General features: G+C 37.4%; 1 protein-coding gene across 1 annotated transcript; it reads right to left on the bottom strand.

Annotated features, from left to right (window-relative positions):
* Window positions 1-983: 983 nt before the first annotated feature.
* mta2 (metastasis associated 1 family, member 2) lies at window positions 984-22,481 on the bottom strand. The gene is made up of 18 exons (XM_042727128.1): window positions 22,041-22,481; window positions 14,012-14,078; window positions 12,912-13,006; window positions 8,833-8,950; window positions 8,620-8,683; window positions 6,501-6,618; window positions 6,077-6,179; window positions 5,884-5,983; window positions 5,571-5,759; window positions 5,395-5,469; window positions 5,235-5,293; window positions 4,310-4,410; window positions 4,080-4,219; window positions 3,686-3,914; window positions 3,469-3,558; window positions 3,177-3,295; window positions 2,950-3,092; window positions 984-2,874 (listed from the first exon to the last, which is right to left on the bottom strand). The coding sequence occupies exons 1-18, from the start codon at window positions 22,066-22,068 to the stop codon at window positions 2,721-2,723; spliced, it is 1,992 nt and encodes a 663-aa protein (XP_042583062.1). The 5' UTR covers window positions 22,069-22,481; the 3' UTR covers window positions 984-2,720.
* Between the last annotated feature and the right edge of the window lie 111 nt (window positions 22,482-22,592).

The raw sequence follows: 22,592 nt of genomic DNA on the forward strand, positions 1-22,592 counted from the left end.
GAACTAAGAAATCGTAACTAATGAATAAGTACTAATAACTTTACAAAAGACACTAGTAGCTAAAAATAAACACTAGTACCTAAAGAATAAACACTAGTTGCTACTAAGTACTAGTACTTAATGGAAAAGATACTAGTATCTAAAATAAGTACTAGTAGCATTAAAATAGATACTACTATGGTTTATAGAGTAAATGTTAAAATGGCTTTCCATAATGTGCTACCTTAAGTAGATATGTTGTTTGGCAACCCAATAATAAACATAACTTTTAAAGATTGATCTTAATTTATTAAATCAGCAAAGTAAAGCAATTGAGGATATGTGCTGAATTATTTCAACCCTTTGATAGTTCATCCAAAAAAAATAAAAAATTCTGTTATCATTTACTCACCCTTAAGTTGTTCTAAACCTGTATGAGTTTCTCTTTCTTCAGTTGAACATAAAAGACAGAACAGTTGCTGGTCCCCATTAACTTACATAGTATGGGGTAAAATACTATAAAAATAAATGGGGACCAGAAACTCTGCTCAGAAGCATTTTCAAAATATCTTTTATGTTCAGCTGAAGAAAGATAAAACTAATTGTGGGTACAAATGACAGATTTATTTATTTATTTGGGTGAACTCTTTCATTGGCATTCCTTGACATTTTTGGTCTTTATTGGATACCACATTAAATTTTTTATGAATAAAAATGAGGCAATAGCATGTATTTTCTTAAGGTTTTATAACGTGACTCAAAGCACGTTTTCCAGTTTTGTCACAGGCATGTTTTTGGAAATATGCATTTTCAATGTTACATCGGTTAAATCATCTAAAGTTACACAACTGTACAAGCCAACCAGACATTCACACTTTAAAGCCTCATTTTCATTCACAAAAAACAAAAATAAATATGGTGTCTACCATGAATAAGGTCCACTGCAAGTGCAAATAAATCAATACCCATATAGCTGCTCTAAAGAAACATGAAACACTGCCTGATCAGGACCACAAACAAAAGATCTTTATTTTCTTATCACAAGATACATTAAAGGATACAGAGACACTGGAATATTAAAAAAAAGTTTGAGTTGTGAGTTGAAAGAAATTTCTTATTGATATACAAAACTGAAATCCTTCACATCCGTTAATCAAACCCTAAAATCAACCAGTCTTCCCTCCCCCAACTTTACCCCACAATAGAGATCAATGTTAACGTTTACTTTTTTTTTCTCCAAGCTTCGCCAAAACTATGTGGGGTAATGAACCCCCTTCATAAAAAAATGGGTGACAATTAAAAGGGGATGTGTTAACATTTATGTGTCTTTAGTGTGCAGTGCACGCTCCATTTGTTTAAGAAACATTACAAAACCCCTAAATCGGGGGAACGATTTACAATGAAATTTTGTGTTGACTAATCTCAACAAGCCAGGAAGTCTGTCAAAAAAGCCCAACCATTCAGCTCAAAAAGAAAAAGCTTAATCATAAGGCAAAAATATGCATCAATATCAGCCTATAGTTGGGCCATGTCTAAGAAAACTCCAAAACAAACATCTTTTCCATCTCACTGGATCCAGTTTGCACAAAAAAAAAAAAAAAAAAAAAAAAAAAAAAAACTTGAGGGGGAAATATGCATCAATATCAGCCTATAATCGAGTCATTACTAGAAAAACTCAAGAACATCTCTTCCCTCTCATTATCTACAAATGCTAACAATAGCTTCCCAGTAGCCCACAAGACCTTTACAACACAAATGTGAGTGCGTCAACATGTTTGGAAAAAGAGCAGATGTAGAAAACAAACTTTTATGGCTTTGTTCATGATGTCATATGAAAAAGGCTCAATTATTGAGGTACAAAACAGGCCAAACTGATTGCGACATCCAACCACCTCAAACCAAGATTTGCCTTACATTCGTGAACACTTTACTACAACCTGAAGCCTTCCTAAGTCATCAAACGAGTTTTCATACTAAGACCTACAAGACCTATAAATATCACTGACTGGAGTAGCTACACTGCAGGAGATTTGGATCCATGATCACAAAAATAAAAAAAAAAGTTTGAGAAACCAGGTCGCTATCAATAAACACCAACTTGACTGCAGATTTGCTGAAAAGCAAGCAATACTTTTGCTGCAATGCATTTCATGATACCATCTTTCCACAATTCAGCTAGGCCTGAAAGGCTGGAACCACAAGTAATGGCTGAAATAAAATGAGCAGCGCAATCATTTATTTGTTTATGTAGCATGAAAAAGGGTGATTTTTGTTTTTAACAAGCAACCTAAGAAATTAAGAAAATGACGGTAAAAAGACCATGTACTCCCTCATACATTTAAATCCCACTTTCCATACACACAAGAATCAAACTCTGGAAAAATCCTGTTAATATTTATACAAATAACGACACAACTGGAGAAAAATAAAGTGTGCTTTTCCACCATCTTAGAATGAACATGATTTGCTTTCAATTACACGGTTAAAAGGATTTGTAATTAAAAAAAGCAACGGGACAGCAGGGCACCAAACCCTTAAACTATAACACTGGGAGTAAAACGCTATGAAGTGTGGTGTATGCTGGTGTAAGAGTATGCGGTATGTCATCATCCCGAGCACGTGAGTGTGGTGTGCATGTGGGATCTGGGGGGAGACAACAGAAGACGAGGAATAAAGAAGAACAGCTGATGATGGCGGGTTTAACATGCTCTGGCAATGGATGTGGTCTACTGGAACATCGCTCAGTCCTCCAACACGATTGGCTCGCTGGTGCTGGAGGGTATGATGGGTACGGGAAGCGGCCGGGGCGGCACAGGAAGTTTGATTCTGACTGGGAGGTGTGGTTTTCTGGCCACCCGCCTCATCTCGGCCTGAGTGAGGTGTTTCCTCAGGGCTCTGTAAACCACAAATATGTGGAATTAGTCTCAGGAAATCGCAAAAACATGTAGATGGGATGTTTTGGAAACATACCTGGTGTCTTTCGTAGCCACAAACACCACTGGATTCGGAGCATCTCCTTGACTGACCTTCTGCCTCTTAATGACTGACTGGGTGGCTGCTCTCATTCCCAATGCGAATGGTCTTCCATTGGTGGACAAAGAATTACCTCCAGCCTGCAGCCAATGAGAGCGCTTAGATCTGTGTACACTGTGTTCTACCTGCGGGAAGGTTAAAGTGTCTTTGTATGTGAAACTCACATTGTCGAAGGGCCTCTTGCCCAATAGGGCAGATGCGCTCCGAGGCTGGTTAACCTGGTTACGGTTGATAGGGGTTGGAGCACCTCGAGGGGCTTTGAGTTTCAAAGGAGCTTGAACAGCTGAAGAATAAAACGAGCACAATCACTCCAAATGATCAGTTTTCAAATATAACATTGTGCCAAACAGTTGACCTTTACGTCTCATCGTTAAAGGCAATGTGTGTTAATTTTTCCCCATGTTAAAATAGTTTTTCAATCCCTATTTTGGTTTTGATTGAATACTGAAGCCATACCCAATTCTTTAACTATATTGATGAGGGACGGTCGAGGAATAAGGCGGTTCTTCACAGCACTCTTTGCTGCTTTAGGAAGTCTTATCATACCTAAAAAAAGAAAAAGAAACAGTCAAAAAAAAAATCCGGAGATAAAAAAAAAAAAAAAAGCACATTTCTGCTACTGCATAAAATTGAGGGAGAAAACAAGTTTGTATGTTTGCAACTGAATACTCACACTCTGCTTTTACAGCATTGGCATTAATGGAAGCGTAGGGGCGTCGGGCTGCTCGGCGGGACTGCAGGATGTCCTGGCACACCCGACGGGCGATTCGAGTGAGTTTAGTGGTCTGCAGGATAAAGGTCTGCCGATTTTTAGCCAGAAGTTTAGCTCTCCCTGCACTGCTGGTAAACGGGGACATGCCCTGAACCTCTTGGCGGGTCATGTGACCACGTGGAGCTGCATCCTATTGGAAAAATATATGATTATGGTTATGGCAGTTTTATAAATTTATAATTTAGCCACCAAGCTGACTAATGAAACAAACTAAGTTTCTCAATGATTTTTGTATGCATTAAATATTTTAAAATACAGTAAACAGGTACATCAAAAAAAGACAGGGTTAACATACTGAACCAGCTCTTGTGGCGCCCTCTAGTTGAGTAGGGGTCTTAAGACCACCGTACTTCTTCCAGTAAATCCAACAGGATGCACATAGTCGGCACTGCATGTTGGGAGGACCCCATGCATACCACTGCTGGGACTGGGCAGCTGGAGGAGTAGCAAGTCAAACAGATCAATGCATACATTATAATGCACAGAATCAATTGAGCTTATATTTAAATATTTCAGTTCACTCACTGTGGCAACTTTCACAACTGAGGCCTTTCTGGTAGCCAGTGGCACCATTCATGCCAGGTTTACTTCCAGGTGCATTGATCTGGTTGGGGTTGGGTTTGGTACTGAAGGAGAGAACAAAATTTAGATTCTCAAACAGCAGACAAAAATCTATTACAGGAAAGAAGTTGACAAGTTGAAAATTTCTTAATCTAAGAAATGTATACATACAACAGACTAGATAACTAGCTACTTTTCATTCTGTGCTAACATTGTGTTCATTAAGTGTTGCTGAAACATTTGGGGTCAGTAAGAGTTTTTTTTTTTTTTTTTAATAAATTATTGTTTTCATTTAACAATGATTGTTTTCACTCAAACAATGTTTTCATTCAACAATTCATTCAGCAGCGTTCAAAACTGACACTAGAGATTTTAACATTGTTACTGAACACTGTTATTGTTCTTTTGAACTTTCTATTGTTCAAAGCTTTTTTCAAAGAAAATTTTTTATCACAGTTTTGACAAAAATATTAAGCAGCTGTTTTCAACACTGATAAGAAGAAATGCTTCTTGAGCAGCAAATCAGCATATTAAAATGATTTCTGAAGGATCATGTGACACTAAAATACTCCAATAATGGCTCCTTAAACTTCAGCTTTACCATCTCAGAAATAAATTACATTTTAAAATATATTCAAATAGAATACTTATTTTAAATTGTAATAATATTTCACTAAATAAATATTTAAGATCAAATAAATGCAGTGTTCTGAGCATTAGAAACACTTAAAAAAAATTAATCTTTTGAAACTTTAAAACTGTAACCCTCTTTTAAAAAATATGGGATTTGGCTCTTTATTAATGGACACCAATTTGTTGTATTTATTCGCAAAGTGCCACTTGAATTCATAAAAAGAAAAAAAAAAGTGCAGTGTCACTAGATACTCACTAGGTGGGGATGTACACCTGCTTCAGCTTGCTATCAGCCTCTGCTGCCTTTAGTCTTTTCTGGGGAGAAAAACATGGTTTAAATAATATTCATATGCATGCAAAAATGTTCACACATCAATACAAATTTTGTTTTTTAAAAAAAACTCAAAGTTTGTTACCTGCTGGATGTAACGATCAGTAGTCTTCCACATGTAGTAGAACTGGACCACGCTAGCTAATGACTTCCAGGGCAACTGCAGGACAACAAATAAATTCATTTAAATCTTCTGAGCTTTCCCAAATAGTGGAGTGTGTTTGTGAGAGCAAATGCTACAGTACGGCGTTATAAACTCACAAAGTCTTGACGAATGTCGTTGAAGTCTTTGCCGTATTTCTCCAGAGCCTCCTCAAACAGCATGGCTTCTGAGGCGCTCCACTCTTCCATCTCGTCCCTGCACAGCACCGGGCCACCCTGCGGCACCAGCGTCGACATGGCCTTGGCGAGATCATAGCTGTTCTTCTGCAGAGTGTCCATGGCGTGGAACTACAGATAGACAGGACAGTGTGAATATCTGATGTGCATGAAAACTCAGTGAGGTGGCAGTGAATGAATCGCTCTTTCGAGTAGTTAAGGAAGAGATTGTGATTGGATGCTTTCATTCTCTCACCAGCGTGATGTCTCTAGATGCTGCCGCTGCGCTCATGTGCAGACTGGGTTGGCGGATTGAACTGCTGCAGTCTAGTGCACGTGCAAATGTACCAACAGCCCTGAAAGTACACAATATTTGAATTAACATCATGCTAATGAATGAATCTATTTTAAAGCAGCAATAATGGTCAGTCTAAGAGTGAAATACTAACCGTGCCACCACCAGGAACTGATCTATCTGAGGATCCTTCAGCTGGTTATTAGGATCCCAAACCTTTGTCTCAAGCTTCTCCTGCACTCGATTGTCTAAATCACCTGATGAGTGTTGAGTGGGGAAAACACTGTATTAATGATTGGTTTTGAATTAGTGAATCAGTTTTGAATTAGCCGTTCAATATCCAACACCTCTCCCTAAAATGTGTGCTGAAAATATCAATACCAGGATCTGAAGTGCTGATGCAATATTGTGATGAGAATCATGTGTGAGTAGGACACATTGTAAACATTGCAGCTGTTTCAGCATCAGACGTATGATATTGCCACTACTGGAGCTTCTTGAAAATTGAAGTGTTTTTAAACATCAAAATGAAAATTTTTTAGTAACACCAAGGTGTGGAGATGTTAAAATCTTCTGACCTTCAGCCAGTTTGTCAGGGATCTCTGCCTGGTATTTGGACCCCACCCTGATCTCGCCCTGGTCAGCCAGCAGGGTTTTTTGCACTGGGTCAAAGACCAGAGAGTAGAAGAAGCAGTCCTACAGAACAAACACGCACATTATAAAACGCAAACACTTCATGCAGTTGGCCGTTTGATCATTTTAAATTAACAAAGGTGTTCACTTAATTCAACAGAAAAAAAAAACACTAAAATATTAAAAAATATTATTTAATATATATTTAATATTATTTAATTAAAATATTAAAAATATATATATTTAAAACAATACACTACCATTCAAATTGGGATCAGTTTTTTTTTTAATACTTTCATTCAGCATTTATAGTGTTATGAAAGATTTCAGTTTCAAATTATGCTGTTTCTATTCATCAGATAATGTAAAATGTATCATGGTTTACACAAAAATATGAAGTAGCACAACTGTTTTTAACAATGATGATAAGAAATGTTTCTGAAGGATCATGAAGGAAGACTGGAGTAATGGCTGCTGAAAATTCGGCTCTACCATCCCAGGAATAAATTCAATTTTAAATTATATTACATATAAAAACAGTTACTTTAAATTTTAATATTTCACAATGTTACTGTTTTCATTTCTGCATTTTTGTTAAAATAAATGCAGCTTTGGTTTGGCAATTTTTTTAAAGCCAACCCAAAAAAGTAATAATGATGTAAATTCAGTACAACAAATATTACCTTGACATAAATCAATAATAGTTTTTTGTAGTATTGTAGTTTTGTGTAGTAATGAGAGTTGGAGGAAAGAATTACCTTAAAGGGGTCATATGAAGTTGCAAAAAAATAACATTATTTTGTGTATTTGGTGTAATTAATTTTTTTATGTGATTTAAGGTCCAAAAAAAAACACATTTTCCACAATGTACATTATTGTTTCTCCTCTATGCCCCACCTTTCTGAAATGCGTAAATTTTTACAAAGCTCATCGGCCTGAAAAGCGAGATGTGGTGATTGGCCAACTATCCAGTGCGTTGTGATTGGCTGAATACCTCAAGTGTGTGATGGAAATGTTACGCCCCTTACTATACTGTGATGCTGTGTCCCATTCCGACGAGACAAAACCAATAAAACCCATTACAAATGAGGCATTTGTTGCATTCAGTGGGGACATAATTACTGATTATAATGACTTATACTGTGTTTTTACGCGTTGCATATCACGCCACGTAAACATAAAACCATGTCTGCATTTGTGATCAGAGAAATGACAAACAACAAACACTACTCTACACTGCTCAAAACTCACGTTTGAATCATCAGTGGCAAATCCTTTAAATATGAAAATGTACTTACAGGCTATGAGTTAGCATTATTTGTAATAACACCAGCATTGTAGGCTACTGGTTCAGTAAACAGTCCTTGTCCTCCGTAAAATGCGCTACACACATCTGAATATTTGGTTTGAACTGTTTGGAACAGTGTCGTAAATACAACTTAACCCCCTTTTTTTAGTTGTGTCCTCTTTTGGAAGACCAAACAAAGTAGTTTCACTTTCACAACGAAACACACAGCGGCTCCACAACATGACGACGGCAACAAAAATACTAGTGAGAATCAAAGTTACGCCTTCTTTCTTTGCGTGAACATTTGGGTGGCATTATGCAAATCTCCCCACACAGTGACGTAGACATGTGGGGGCGTGTTTAAACAAAGTGTTTTAGGAGGGTGCGGAGGAGTCTTAACTTTTATAAAGAATATCTCTTTGGGTTTGAGACTTTAGTCTTTACAACTTTGGGGATCTTATCTATTCGCGAACAGCTTGTAACACTCCAAACAGAAAGGAAACCTTGAAATTGCATAATATGACCCCTTTAATTCTTATGAAAATATCAATACAAATCTGTTCTTAAAAACAAGCTTCATTTACTTAAAGCATAACAAAATTTTCACTCCTGAAAAAAACAAAAAACACATGACATAACTTTTAACAGATTTCATGAGATTCACTTGTCATGTTATGGCTTGTCTTTCAATCATTGCTTTAGTGATGGTGGTGGTTTTGTGACACTCTATGATAAACCGCACAGTGAGTGCTCTTGTCCTGCAGGTGGACTCTTACCTCTCTCTCTAGGTAGCCAGTTAAAACATCAGTCTCATTCAAAAGTGTGACGTTGCATTTTCCTCTGTAGAAAAACAATAACACGCATGGTATAAATAAGACTATCACTACAAATCAACTGTCTTATATACAGAGTCTGAGTCTGAGCTCTGATGGGATTATACCATTCAATCCAGAGATGTTTGTGTCTGTGAGCGTTGTGAGTGTATTTACCGTATATGTGTGGCCGGGAGAGACTCAAACTGTCGAGACAGGAACAGTTCTCTGTGCTTGAGCTGGTGTTTCTGCTGTTCTGACATTGAAGGCTGCTTGGACTCCTCTTCAAAGTCTCCTAAAATACACACACACGCAAACATATGAGTGTGATGCTAATGGCCATAATTAGCTCTGATGTGAACCAGCTTCCTCTCAGAACACACAGACCAAATCTTAAGTTTACGCATCACTTTAGGTTATTAGTAATGGCTGTGATCAATTTCACACTCATTCAGATACAAGTAACTTAAATATCCTTCATGAGAACTGTTGACTTGTAAGGGAAGTAAACGATGTATGATGCAGATCCAACTCAAAATGACTTGAACTTAAAGCATTTCCAGAACATTACTTTTGACTTTAACACCAATTTGCAACGCTAACAGAGATATTTCTTAAAAAGATGCTCGTGTGAGGTGAGGAGAGTTGGCAGGACTTTATCAGCCGATCTGACCGGACTCCACCCCTGCACAGATCCGAAGGAAACCCTGTCAATGAAGAGGGCGGGATATCAAACCACACCCCTTGCCATTAAACCCTCCTGCCACCCCGGTGGCCCTGCCCCCTCCTTTCTCTCCCCTTGGCCAATGCGTCCCTGCCAGCTTTACTGGGAAACCCTGTGCAATAAACCTGAGGCGCCCATCCCCCCATTGAGCAACAACCCCCCCCATGCACAAGTACGCATTTTAAAAAAAATGCCACAAGCTCGCTTTCACACATGCACAAGCAGACGAGCACTCAAGACACATGTACGACAAATCCATCATAACTGCACACTCTCAGAGCCAAACACACACTCACATACATGCGTTTATAAACACTTTCACTCCTTGACAAAGACAGCAGCCAGACAGTGTTAACCTAGTATTAACCCTTTGAGCACCGTGGCCCGATGGGTCCCATGAAGGCTCTTTTGTTCTGAGAGCACTGGGTGGATGGCAGCTGAGGATAAGCACAGAGGAGCCCATTCAGGGAGGGGGGCAGTTGAAGGAGGAAGATGGGCAGAAGGTAGCGAAGGGAGGAGGTGATGTAAATGGGAGCCCTGATCTTGTGTAACAGGACAGTGCTAGTGCTGTAGAGTGCCACGACAAAGAGGAGGATACGTTCAGTAGTAAACAGACACTGACCTCTCATGACTGCAAAGGATTTGAACGCTAACTCCAGCCCATGCCATTGCAACCTCCTCAACTCAAACCTGACCCTGCTCTGGAACGGTTAGGTAAATGCACTGCATTACAACAGTTTTATGGGAGTTCACGTACACAAAATTTACATATAAATGAACCACTACCTCAGGCATGTTGGAGACAAAAAAATCTTTATCAGACATGTGGCATGTTTGCAGCTGTGTTATACAAATAATTAGGGATGTGCAAAGCTACACATTTTCAAAATCAACTAGTCAGTGGGTTGTCTGAATGACTAATCAAAGCAACCAAAGCACCATCAGATGCATTTCTCAGAGGGCGCTCGCATAGGATGATTTTAAAAATGGAGCACAACAGAGGGCATCAGATTCCAGACATTTTTCGATGTTGAGATTATTAATGAGAATTTGCACCTCTCATTGTGTGGTGCAACGGACAAAGACTATTATCTGTATGTGTGAAGAACAACAACAGCATGAACTGAATTCAAGAACCCACAACAGGACAACTGACAGATACTCAAAAATATATCATATAAGGCTGAATATCAATAGCATTTTAGTGCACAAAACCAACATGGTCCTCAAAGAAGAAAAAAACGATGTGATGATTACGTTTAATGTTAATAAAACCCTTTAAAAATCACTAAATCTACAATTGCTTTACTAGTCGACCATCCTGTCCATTCCTAATTATAATGGAAGTGATCAATTTTGTTTCTTGTGTAGACTGGTGTTCGTCTGCTAGATTCTTCTGTTTTGACCCTGTCGGCACCTGTACCTGCATAGAAATCTCTAGATTTCTGAAGAAGGAAAATGCATGCAATTCAAAACATTCTACAAATGTCCTTTGAGTGTTTATTTAGTAAACAAGTAAATATTTCAGATAATTAGATGACACTCAACCATCAATACAAGAGACTAGTACTACTCCACTGAGACATTTTACCATAAATTAGGCATGAAATAAAAGCTTGTTAATTACTGAAATCTCATGTGAGTGACAGGTTACTGTTAATGGCCCTTTTTTTTTTTTTTATAAATCCCCCAAAATAATAACCCCTTTCTCAGATCAAGCCATTCACAGATTCTGGCCTGGTGTACGTCACACAGACCAAGGCACACAGACCCGCCCTGAGTGAGCGGTCATCTGTCCGTTTCGACACCGGAGCAAGTGTAGACAAGAATGTCTCCTAAGTGATTGCGGTGTTTTGATGTTGGACGTAATAATGAACATAGCAGTCGTCATTTACTCCCAACATCTGAGCCGCTGAAGATTACATTTGTTTTTGAAGGGAATGCACTCCCAGTCTATCTAAATGCGTTTATATTCGCGCAAATCATTCATGATCCAGCTTCAACTCCAGAAGAAGTTTTTTTTTTTTTGCAGTCTTTAGCCCTATTTGGACGGGACTAGTTTTCTAAACTACGTTTGAGTTTCGATTCTTACCACCTGACGTCTGCGATTTTCATGTACCAATTCGGACGAGACTAACATCTCCGTGTTTATTATAGAGGTGGGAGGGTCTGGTTTGTGCATCTGGGCATCACAGAGATCACACGCTCTGTATGCGTGCATTGCATATAATGTTAGTCATTCGGATTGATTACCATTAGTATTATAACACAATAAATACTAAAAACTAAATGGCTAGTATAGCAAAACCATGTTAATGTGTGGTTTCTTTAGTTTAACTTGTTTTTTTTTGTAGTAGGCTAAACCCATGTTTAATTTTCATAAAGGTACATCTGTAATTAAAACAAATTATGTAACTGAGTGCATAAATGAACGGGAGTAATCTTACCTGATGCTGATATTACAATAGCCAGTATTAACAGTTTACGTGATTTGGCTCTTGATTTTATTATTTTTATTATTATTATTATTATTATTATTATTTCTTTGCCGGGAAGCAAATATATCAAACATGCGTGCGGTAAGAGCATCTACGGTAATTCACGTTGGCCAAAACACACAAGGAAACGCGTTGTGAAATAAAATATCGCCGGCAATCACAGACATTCGTATTCGGACAGGATTAGTTTTCTCAGAGGATCACTGAGTTTGCTGAAAAACAGCAGGTAATTTGCTCTGAAATTATTACAGAGGTTGTGTGAGAAAAACACAGACGTGGCAGATTCGGACGGGATTAAAATCACCAAGTACGACTGTGAAACACAGATTCCTCTAACGACCCCCTGTAAAACTAGTCCCGTCCGAAAAGGCTTGCAAATTGCTTTTCCTAATAATGTGCTAGTTAGCAAGATCTGCGATGAATGCAGCTAAAGTTTACGAGAATGGCTTGTCGCCCCACAGAAGAGAGGGGCGGGGTGAGCAGAACTGTTTTTGACAAGGTAAAAGGGATGTTGTTTTACACTACAAGTGAGAAATTTTAACCAAAGTATGTTATAGACTTTTCATAAAGACCCTAAAAAAATCATACCAATTTATGGAAAATGGGCATTTGATGTCCCCTTTAAAGATTATGAGGGCACATGAATTAAGAAAAAAAAATTGTCAGTTTGGATTTTGATTAGTTTAAATCTGTTCAGCATTATTCTACAGTTTTTCATTGTAGAATGTAAATGCTCAACTTCATAGAGGAATATGAGCAACAAAAATCTTAGGATTTTCTTGCAGACATCTGCTTCTATATTAGGACTGAAGACTTCAAATACATAAAATGCATGGTCATATAACATGCAACTTAATTATATATGGATTGATCCTCTTTGGTGCATTAAATGCTGTTCCCAATGCCTTTATAGCTGAAAAATCCTAGTTGGTGTTTCATTGCAAATAGTACATCCACAAAGTGACACCATATCTTTATCTTAAATGTGATGAATAGGCGTGAATTGGAGGAGACTGAAACAGTAAGGTACTCACTTGCATTGCTGTCGGCCAGAGTGTTCAGGTTGGTGGATATATCTCTCCGCCTGAAGAGACAGACCACCTTGGCTTCTACATTTCCATTGGCAGTCGGGGAGACATGCAAAGAGAAACAGTGTTAGAAAGACCATTCACAAAAAAATATCACACAGAGTCATTTTCTCTATGCAGTGTGTAAAGTAAGTGCTTTAAGTGCTCTTACTGTCTTCATGTCATGTACTTGTAAAAACCCACAATTTAAGTGTAACTTTTAAAGTAAAACTTGAACTGAATGATACTGCCTATGATTTACATGCAAGTGCACCAATATTTAAGCTGCCAAGTAAAATGTTGTGAGCCCTATTAATAACTAAACTTCTACTCATTTTCAGCATTGAAAATCAACCACTCTATATGGAAATGAAAACCACATCTTCCTCATTAATGCAACACAGTGTGGGTTAGAGTTGTGTATATTCAAGACAGCACTGAATTCTTACTAATACGTATACATATTGAACACAGACACCACTTCCATTAGTTTACTCATCCTGCTGAGCTTCCTAGCCCTTCGAAATGAGGTTATATAAAGTATTTTAATCCCTGCTCCAGGAAAAATGCCTGTGTCATTCTCAGCATTATGTAAGTCTCTTTCGGCTAGATCTTCATCTCAAACAGCCCAGTGTGAATCAGTAGACAACAGCATGATGGCTGAGCATTAGCAATGCACAACAGAGGGGAGCAGGTGACAGAGACAGTCTGTTATGCTGCCATGAGTGACAGTGCATAAGCAGAGAGCTGGCATATGTCAATCATCCAGGTTCAGTGTAATGTTCAAATCTCTGCACATGCAATTGATGATGTATGATAAATGATTGGTGGACATCAAAAGCACCAACCAATCACAGTTAGTCTAACTCTAGGCTGTAAGAACAGTGACACACCAGATTCATTATGTATGCTGATATATTGGCACTATAGTCATATTGGTCAAAACAGCTCATGGCCAAATAAACAAAAGAAAAAACAACAACAACCGAAATCTGCTTGCATCAAAAAAATTATATTATGTATAAAAAATTATGACAGAATATAATATAACATATTCCAACCTCACCTTGTTGAGTTCTTCTATTCGACGAATCAGATACGGGTTACTGGAGGAGTTTTCAAAATACACATAATCTGCAGTAGACAAAAAAAATAAATCTGTAAGTAATTATAATTTATGTGTGTGTAAAATTATGTTCTGAAACCGAAACTTCTGAATGCATTTGGCCTCAGACCGAAATGGCTTTATAATGATTATTTATTATTTTATTAAATAATGCAAAGTAATTTTGTAAGACTTTTTAATTTAACTCAATTTTAATGATACTGAATTAAAAAAACACAACATACATTTTATTGAAAGTAACAATAAAATTGGACAGATTTTATATTAATATTAGTAACACATTACAATATGGTTCGTTAGTTAACTACTTTAATTAACATGAACAAATAAAAAATACTTCTTCAGCATTTATTCATCTTAGTTAAATGCACTGCGATTCCAGAAAATACATGGGTAATGTGTCCCGGCAATTGTTCCCGGGTTCCTAGATTTTGCCCCTTTCACACTGCCAGTGATTATCCGTAATCGGTGCATGCATTCACACACAACCCATAAAGGTCCCGTAATGACACGTGACATCAGGATGTGACCTGTAATGTACGAGTCGAAAATGCTAGGCACCTTAACTTTCACTTAAGCTGGCGAACGATCTCAGCTTCAGCGTGGATAGTGAGGAACTAACTGATCTCTGCTTCAATACAGTTTGCACATATTTTTTCGCCACGAACATTGATCTGCCTTCAAAACACCTGGTAAGAGTCGCACGATAACGTGCGTCATCACTACGACACACCCTTTACTAGGGCTGGGCGCTATATCTAACGATATGATCATGCGCATCTAGTCAGTAAATCTGGTTCCTTGATTACCGCTAAATCGCCATCACCTGCTTTCAAATGGAGCGGCATTTAATAGACAGAGCCGTAGTTCACTGACAAGGTACGCAATATCGCGTTGATTATCGAAGGCGATTCATCTGGGATAATGAACGCGATATTGCGTAGCTTGTCAGTGATCTACGGCTCTGTCTATTAAATGCCGCTCCATTTGAAAGCAGGTGATGGCGATTTAGCGGTAATCAAGGAACCAGATTTACTGACTAAATGCGCATGATCATATCGTTATATATAGCCCAGCCCTACCCTTTACGGCATTGGTTCTGGCTTTTGTTCACACAGAGCTCGTTCCGGGACTGAACCCAGCAATGTTACTAGGTCCCCAACCCGGGATCAATCCCGGGACGTGTTTGCATTCACACAAAAGGCGATCCGGCAATTTTCTGGGACAAATGTGCAGTGTGAAAGGGGCTTAACTAATGGAACCTTATTGTAAAGTGTTACCTTAATATTAAATATCAATATATTATTTTTATTCAGTTCCATGCAACAGAATCACATAACTTTTTTTAAACTAATTATTCAAATCATGTATAATCCTACAAAGCTATTATTATCAGAGCATCACAAGACAGTAGCATCATTTTGCTATATCAAAATGCTATTTTCGGTGGCCGAAAATTCGGTGCATTTACACAAAAACACACTTACATACACACATACATATACACACACATACATATATATATAATATATATATATATATATATATAAATAAACAAACATTTTTCTATATAAAATGTATACATAAAATGCCAAACACTTTGAGCTACACCAATATTACAAATCTGGACATACCTAAATTCTATAACATTTTGACCAAATTAAACATTAAACAATAAAAAACAAAAAATAAATCAATTGTTTTAAATGCATTTAGACCCAACATTATAATATACAGTGTGAAAATGGCTATTTCAACAGCTAAAGATGGCATTTAATTGCAATTTTAAATGTATGTGTTTAAGTGAACAGATTATAAGAAATGTAATAAAAATGGGAAAATAAGCATGCACAAATACCCAATATCGATCAAAGTAGGGAAAAAAAATCAGCTGATAAATTATATGGAACCAATATGATGTGCATCCTTATTGATCAATGTTAAAACGGGGGTCAGTAACATCTGATCATTAGGACCATTCAGAATCTTAGCAGTACTGTATTCAAATCCAAAGGTGTGGAGAAAAAAAAAAGTGAAGTCCATCACTAAACACATGAACCATCAAATCATTATTGTGCAGAAGTTCCATAACGCAAACCATATATGTGGTGACATGAGCAATGGTATGGGTCAATATTGAGAGAACATACGATGAGGCATGGTCAGCAATGTGTACACAGAACACATCACTTCAGTTATGTAATCACTCTCTCTTCTGATCTGGTCAACTCGGGACATTCTGGTAGACGTTGATCTTTGACCAGACTAATGCTTTCCGTTCTCGCCTCTGCTCAGCCATGTTCTTAAGCCGTGCCGCAAGGGATGAATCAAAATGGAGGTCTCTCTCCCAAGTTCATGAGCTTCATCAATCAGAGAGACAGTAAAGAGAGGCTGGGCCGCATGGATCAATAATTTCCCTCAAGGAAATGCAGGGTCTAGCCATCTGTTCTTCAAGCAGGAAAGTGCTATATTGTTAGCTCATGGCATCTGGTGCTCAGAGACACCTGAAATCCACTGAGGCTTCGAGATACTGACAGGGACAAAAATAGCACACCAACTAAACTTAAAGGTGAAATGTGTATTTTCTGCATTACTAGCCTCACTAAACAATGTATGAGAAGTTTCCTGAGAAACTCTCTGGATAAACAGAACCATTCCCTTGTCAAACTCACAACATCAATTCAGCTAATAATCCTGTCTTGGACTGGTTGGGATGCTCAAACAAACCAGAAACGTCTAGAAGCGTTTATACTTTTTGAGGGAAAAATACCTATGGCTTACTTTGACTTCACTAAGGCTGGGTTTTAAAAAAAATAATTTTCAGGTTAATCACGATACTCATTTGAACATTTTAAGATGCTCATTCTGTGAATAGACAGTGCAAATGCCGGTTTCCAAATATTTCAGTGAATTCTGAGTCCATATTCTATGGATCCCCAAACGACATGCAGAAAAAAAAAAAAAAAAAAAAAAAAAAAAAAAAAAAAAAGATAGCCTATATATAGTCCACAAAATAACAATTTCCTAATTTTATTAATTTGTTCCCTTGTTTCAGTTTAATTGTCCACAAATTAAGAATTTGTTTCCACACAACTTTGTTTCCATATTTTAAGAAATAGTAGCCAAATTGTAAAATTTTCAACCCCTCTATTTGGATTTACTTAAAGGGATAGTTTACCCAAAAATTAAAAATTAATGTTTATCTGCTTACCGCCAGTGCATCCAAGATGTAGGTAACATTGTTTCTTCGGTAGAACACAAATTATGATTTTTTTAACTTCAGGTGTTGCAGTCTCTCAGCAGTACAATGCTTGGTAATGGTAACAGAATCTATGAGAGTAAAAAAACATGCACAGAAAAATCCAAATTAAACCCTGCGGCTGGTGACGATACATTGATGTGTAAAGACACAAAACGATCATCTGTGCAAGAAACTGAACAGTATTTATATAGTTTTATTTATTATTTTTTTTTTACCTCCGATTCACGCAATCTCCGAACTGTTAAAAAAAACTATATAAATACTGTTCAGTTTCTTGCACAGACCAATCGTTTTGTGTCTTTACACATCAATGTATCGTCACAAGCCGCAAGGTTTAATATGGATTTGTCTGTGCATGTTTTTTTTACTCTCATAGATTCTGTTACCATTACCAAGCATTGTACTGCTGAGAGACTGCAACGCCTGATGTTAAAAAAATCATAATTTGTGTTCTACCGAAGAAACAAAGTCACCTACATCTTGGATGCCCGCGGGGTAAGCAGATAAACATCACATTTTCATTTTTGGGTGAACTATCGCTTTAAAAAGAGGGACCAACAGCAATGTGACTGCAATTTAATTAAATGAGGGAACAAATTCTTAAATCATTTATTTCTGTCTGCATATCATTTTTGTGACGCCATAATATTGCAAAATAAATGTAAGTCCAAAATGAGTGGTATTTTAAATCAGCACTTTTGTATATCTCATTTGTTAAAATTAATAACATGCATTACATTTATTGCCATTACATTCCTGTGGCTCAAACAGTAGAGCATAGCCAGCAATGCCAAGGGCTTGTGTTTGATGGGAGCACATGATGCATGAACTGATAAAAGGTACAACTTGCTCTGTTCTAGATACCTGTATAGGAACTGGCCATTTAAAAACCCCATAGTGTAAAGCATTACAAAACGCAGATTTAAATGCAGTCAGTGCATTTTTTTTCAAATGAATCATCTGTCTGGCAGTATATGCACATACAGAGCAGGATGCTCATTTAACAGACCACACGTCACCCGATATATACATCTGCCCACATGCATGCAAGCAGAACTTTCTATTTGCATTACTTGACAAGTATCCTCTTTGCATCTTCATTAGAGGTCTCAATTAACACCCCGTGAAAAACAATGCAAGCTTCACTGAACCAAAACCATCTCAATTATAGTGCTGGTATTAAACACACTTCAGTTCTCTCTTGCTGACAAACAATGTGGTTGCACTTGCCTTGTTCGAACTTAATGCATCACAAAAGAGAGGACAAGCCCTCATCCTTTAGCATGCTTCATGTTTGTTCAAAGAGCAGTGATGAAGATATAATGAGGGAAATCAAATCACATAAAAACCAAGCTTCATTTTACAATGGGTTCTTCAAGTGAATCTAAACCTTCATTACCCACTTTGCTCCAAAACTCCCTATTTTACAATGCAAGAACAATCTGATTTTACACACAGCCTTATTCACTGTTAGAGACATGAGAATTTACTGACATGGCACATTTTGTATTTCATCACGAGGATACAGCTCTCCCTGCACTTCACAATCTGGGTTGTTACAGTAACATTTGCAACAGTAAACTATTGAACACTGTGCCATGTTTTTGCATAGTAGGAGAGCGACATTCAAACCGAGAGTTCGGTGAACACAAGCGGACAAAAATGATATTTCAACATGTATTCTAGTGGTCACCAATATGGACATTTAAAAAACCCATTGCCAATAAACACATCTAGACTGTGTATGAGAGTTGACAGGTATATAACGCCAATATAAGCATAAAATTTAAGCACTGCAAACGAGAGAATAATTCTGAAATGAAAAAATAATTTTACACATTTAAAATGCACTACAAAAGACTGTTAGTTGGTTGGTGTTTTAACACCATGCCAGCTCCCTTGGCTGTTTTCATGGTGTGTAACACATTGAAACAGTATAAAAGAGCAATTTCAAAAAACTCAGGTTTTTAAAGTCTGCTTTAGATAGGAATTCTAAAATAGAATTAGGATTAATTCTGTTTAGAATTTCTTCTAGAGTGCCCTCAGAGTAATTTAATTTCATAAAAGAACTTAATTTAATAAAATGTGTTTAAGAGACAATGGAATCTGGCAAGAAGAGCATATCAGATTATCTTTACTTCATATTAAGTACGGTTGTGTGATTCTGGAATTCGGCATTGTGCATATATGATCAGATCCCAGTGATTCACTACAAAACAATAAAAACAGAAACCATTTATTATCCATTGACATGGTTTGAATGTGAGGTAGCAGTCTATTTTAAGAAAGTGGTGGAGTTTATATATTAATATTAATTATATTAATTAACTCACTCACTTACTTATATGGACTAAATGAATGGAAAAGGAAGGTCTCAGAAAGTCAAGTCATGATATTTTAATTAAAGATTTCAAATGAAATTTAATTTTTTTTTAATTGAAACACTCTAAAAAGTGAAATAACTGAATGTAAGTGAAATACTCTAAAAATAAAATAAAATAAAAATCAATTAAAAAAAAAAAGTTTTTTAAGCAGATACAGCAGAAATGACAGTTATTGGTAGCTACCAGTTTTTCCAAAATGGCCAAATATCGACTAATAATACAGCCTGGCCAATATATCAGTCTAGCACTACTCAGATATTGGGTGATATGTCAGCTTGTCACTAATTCTAGGAAACTCAATGACAAAAACACACCCTGATCAAACAGGCAAACCAAAAACAGAGTGAGGCGACAGTATTTAGTCATAAAGCTTCAGATCACAGAGGTAAAATGTAGGGATGCAAGAGCTTGAGGCCAGAATAGGAGGTCAAGTTCAATGACCTAAACCTGCACCTCCCAAAACACTAGCAAACAGTGCAATAAAATGCATAGCAATCTATGAAAACCCATCAATACAATCCTACTACATAGTATGAGAGCCAGCATCTTAATTGTATGCAACATTTAAAAGGACTGTTTTGAGCAGACGCCTTCCTCTGAACCTAGTCGAGAGTCATAAACTCTGATACATTTTGACAAGCGTGTAATAAGTGAGCTTTTCCTCCAGAACTTCCCATCAAACCCTGCCTGTTCAATCTGCAGCTTCAATAAAGCAATCAGCTGCATCTGCTAAAGCAACACAGCCTGATTGCCGTGACCTATTTACAGCCGATTCCCAGATTTAAGAAAATAAAAGCACTATAATGCGCATGGTCACCATGTCTTGCTGCAGTCAATGATGCTAATGTACATACAATATTATTATAAGGTAAACGGCATTACAATGCACAATGAGGAGCATCTCAGTGACAAAAGATGCTCAAGCATGACACTGTACAGTAGTCTGATGGGCTTCGGGACGGTTGTTTGGTCTGCACCAGAGTGAGATTGCTGTATTCACACCAAGGGGGGAAATGAACTTGAGTTTGATTCAATCGAACCAAACAAGACAGGTGTGAATACACCCCATGTTATCATATTACATCTGCACATGCATGAGCACAGAAATCATTCATGGCCCATACATAAACTTACAGTAGAAGCTACTGAACTGTTTTATTATTGCCCTTTCTTTCTTTTTGGATTGCCTTTAAAATGGACATAACAAAAAAAATAATAATATTAATAATAATAATTAAAAAAACTCTACATTCAGAACCTTGTGATGTTTAACTTGTGTAATTGTGAAACCTATTTTTTGTGTTTATTTAAATATATATATATATATTTTGAAAACCTACATTACAACAGTTTTATAGTCACAAGACAAAAATGACTAAAACAAACCCCTCATGTATTACCGTTTGTAAAACTTTCACAATGGACTATGAAACCATTTCAAACATGAGAATACAAAAAAATATATAAAAATAATCAATTAAAGCTCTTTAAATTTACGTAACTTTATAAATACTGCATTTTTATGTGACTTACTTTATTCTTTATTTACCTTTATTGTTGCCTTTGCATTTTTGTTGTCGTTCCTATTCCTTATTTCACATATTCTGAACTGTACAACAATGCTTTACATTTGGCTAGTTCTTTTTTTTTTGCACATTATTTAACTGTGATTAAATATAATAAATTAACTTAAAGTGCCACTTATGAACTAACTTAAGTCGTTTTTCTGTTCTGAACCACTTACTGTACTCTAAATCTAGGTTCATCAAGTTCAAAACGTTTAAATGATCAAATATCCGTAAAGACAACCCATTCTTCGACCATGTTTCTTGTCAAACAAGTGACAAAAGCGAAAGTCTTTGCATCCCGTTCTGTGAGACTCGCTATAATTGAGCTGTCAGAAGTTTGACAGAATGGCACAGTTCAGGCAACGTGTACGACAGACACTTGAATGAAACTCGACAAAGTGAGTAAAAAGCATCGCAAGTGAATAAACTAACGGAAGGGTTCCCTCATAATTAGCTGATTTGCTTGCGGCGGCGAATTACTTAAAGAAGCAAAACTAAGAACAAAAGAAAGAGTTTGCGAACCGAGGCAAGTTTTCACATCCACGTGAATTTGAAAGTTGAGTTAAATGCATTCATATACATATATAAATATTTAATTTCGAGTTAACCCAAATGCAGCCGTAACGAAACTAGCCTAGCTCGCTTAGCAACGGGGTTCCGCTCATTGTAACTAAGGCGGAAACAGCAGCTCGCGCTAATGCTAATGCTAACCCCCGCGAGCCTGCTGCTAGCGTTAGCCTTAACAATAATACTCACCTCCAACTCGGTACATGTTGGCCGCCATTCTCTCACTCCCCTAAACAAACACAATAATCACGGATTCTCTCGCTGTGTGGATAAAAACGCGTATCCAGAAGTGCTGCTGGTTCTTTATATCCTCGCGTGTACTGGCGTACTTCCCCCCGTTGCGAGACAAAGCCGGGACCCGGCACGGCGCTGCCGCTCTGGCGGGTAAAAGTTTAAAGTTTCCGCTACAATGTTTCTCCGGATGGTAAAAAAATCGCGTCTTTGTTTCGGCGCTGCGATAAAACTCCCATCGAAGCCCCTTCCAGACATTCACACTTCACACGAGCCCTTGATAGCCAGCCTGTCTCTCTCTTTCTCTCTCTCTCACGCCACTCTTCCTCCCATCCTCCGCTCCCTGCTTCATCCTCCTCTTCTTCACCTCCTCTCTGTTTCACGCACACACACATACGGGCGCGCGTGCACGCAACCCCTTCTCCAACGTCATCTTCGGAAGCTCATAACGTCACTTAGAATTCGACAAACTCCCGGGAAACAGAAACTTGAGCTCCGGTAAATAATTAC

Source organism: Cyprinus carpio, chromosome B7 (assembly GCF_018340385.1).
Source record: "Cyprinus carpio isolate SPL01 chromosome B7, ASM1834038v1, whole genome shotgun sequence".
In the NCBI taxonomy this organism is placed as follows: domain Eukaryota; kingdom Metazoa; phylum Chordata; class Actinopteri; order Cypriniformes; family Cyprinidae; genus Cyprinus; species Cyprinus carpio.

Bases quoted from the DNA above. Each gene is read 5' to 3' on its own strand.
- mta2 (XM_042727128.1), bottom strand. From the start codon at position 22,068: ATGGCGGCCAACATGTACCGAGTTGGAG. The intron at 13,007-14,011 runs GGTGAGGTTGGA...GCATGTCTCCCC, and splicing joins CGAATAGAAGAACTCAACAA to GACTGCCAATGGAAATGTAG. The intron at 5,984-6,076 runs GTTAGTATTTCA...GTGTACTTTCAG, and splicing joins CAGTTCCTGGTGGTGGCACG to GGCTGTTGGTACATTTGCAC.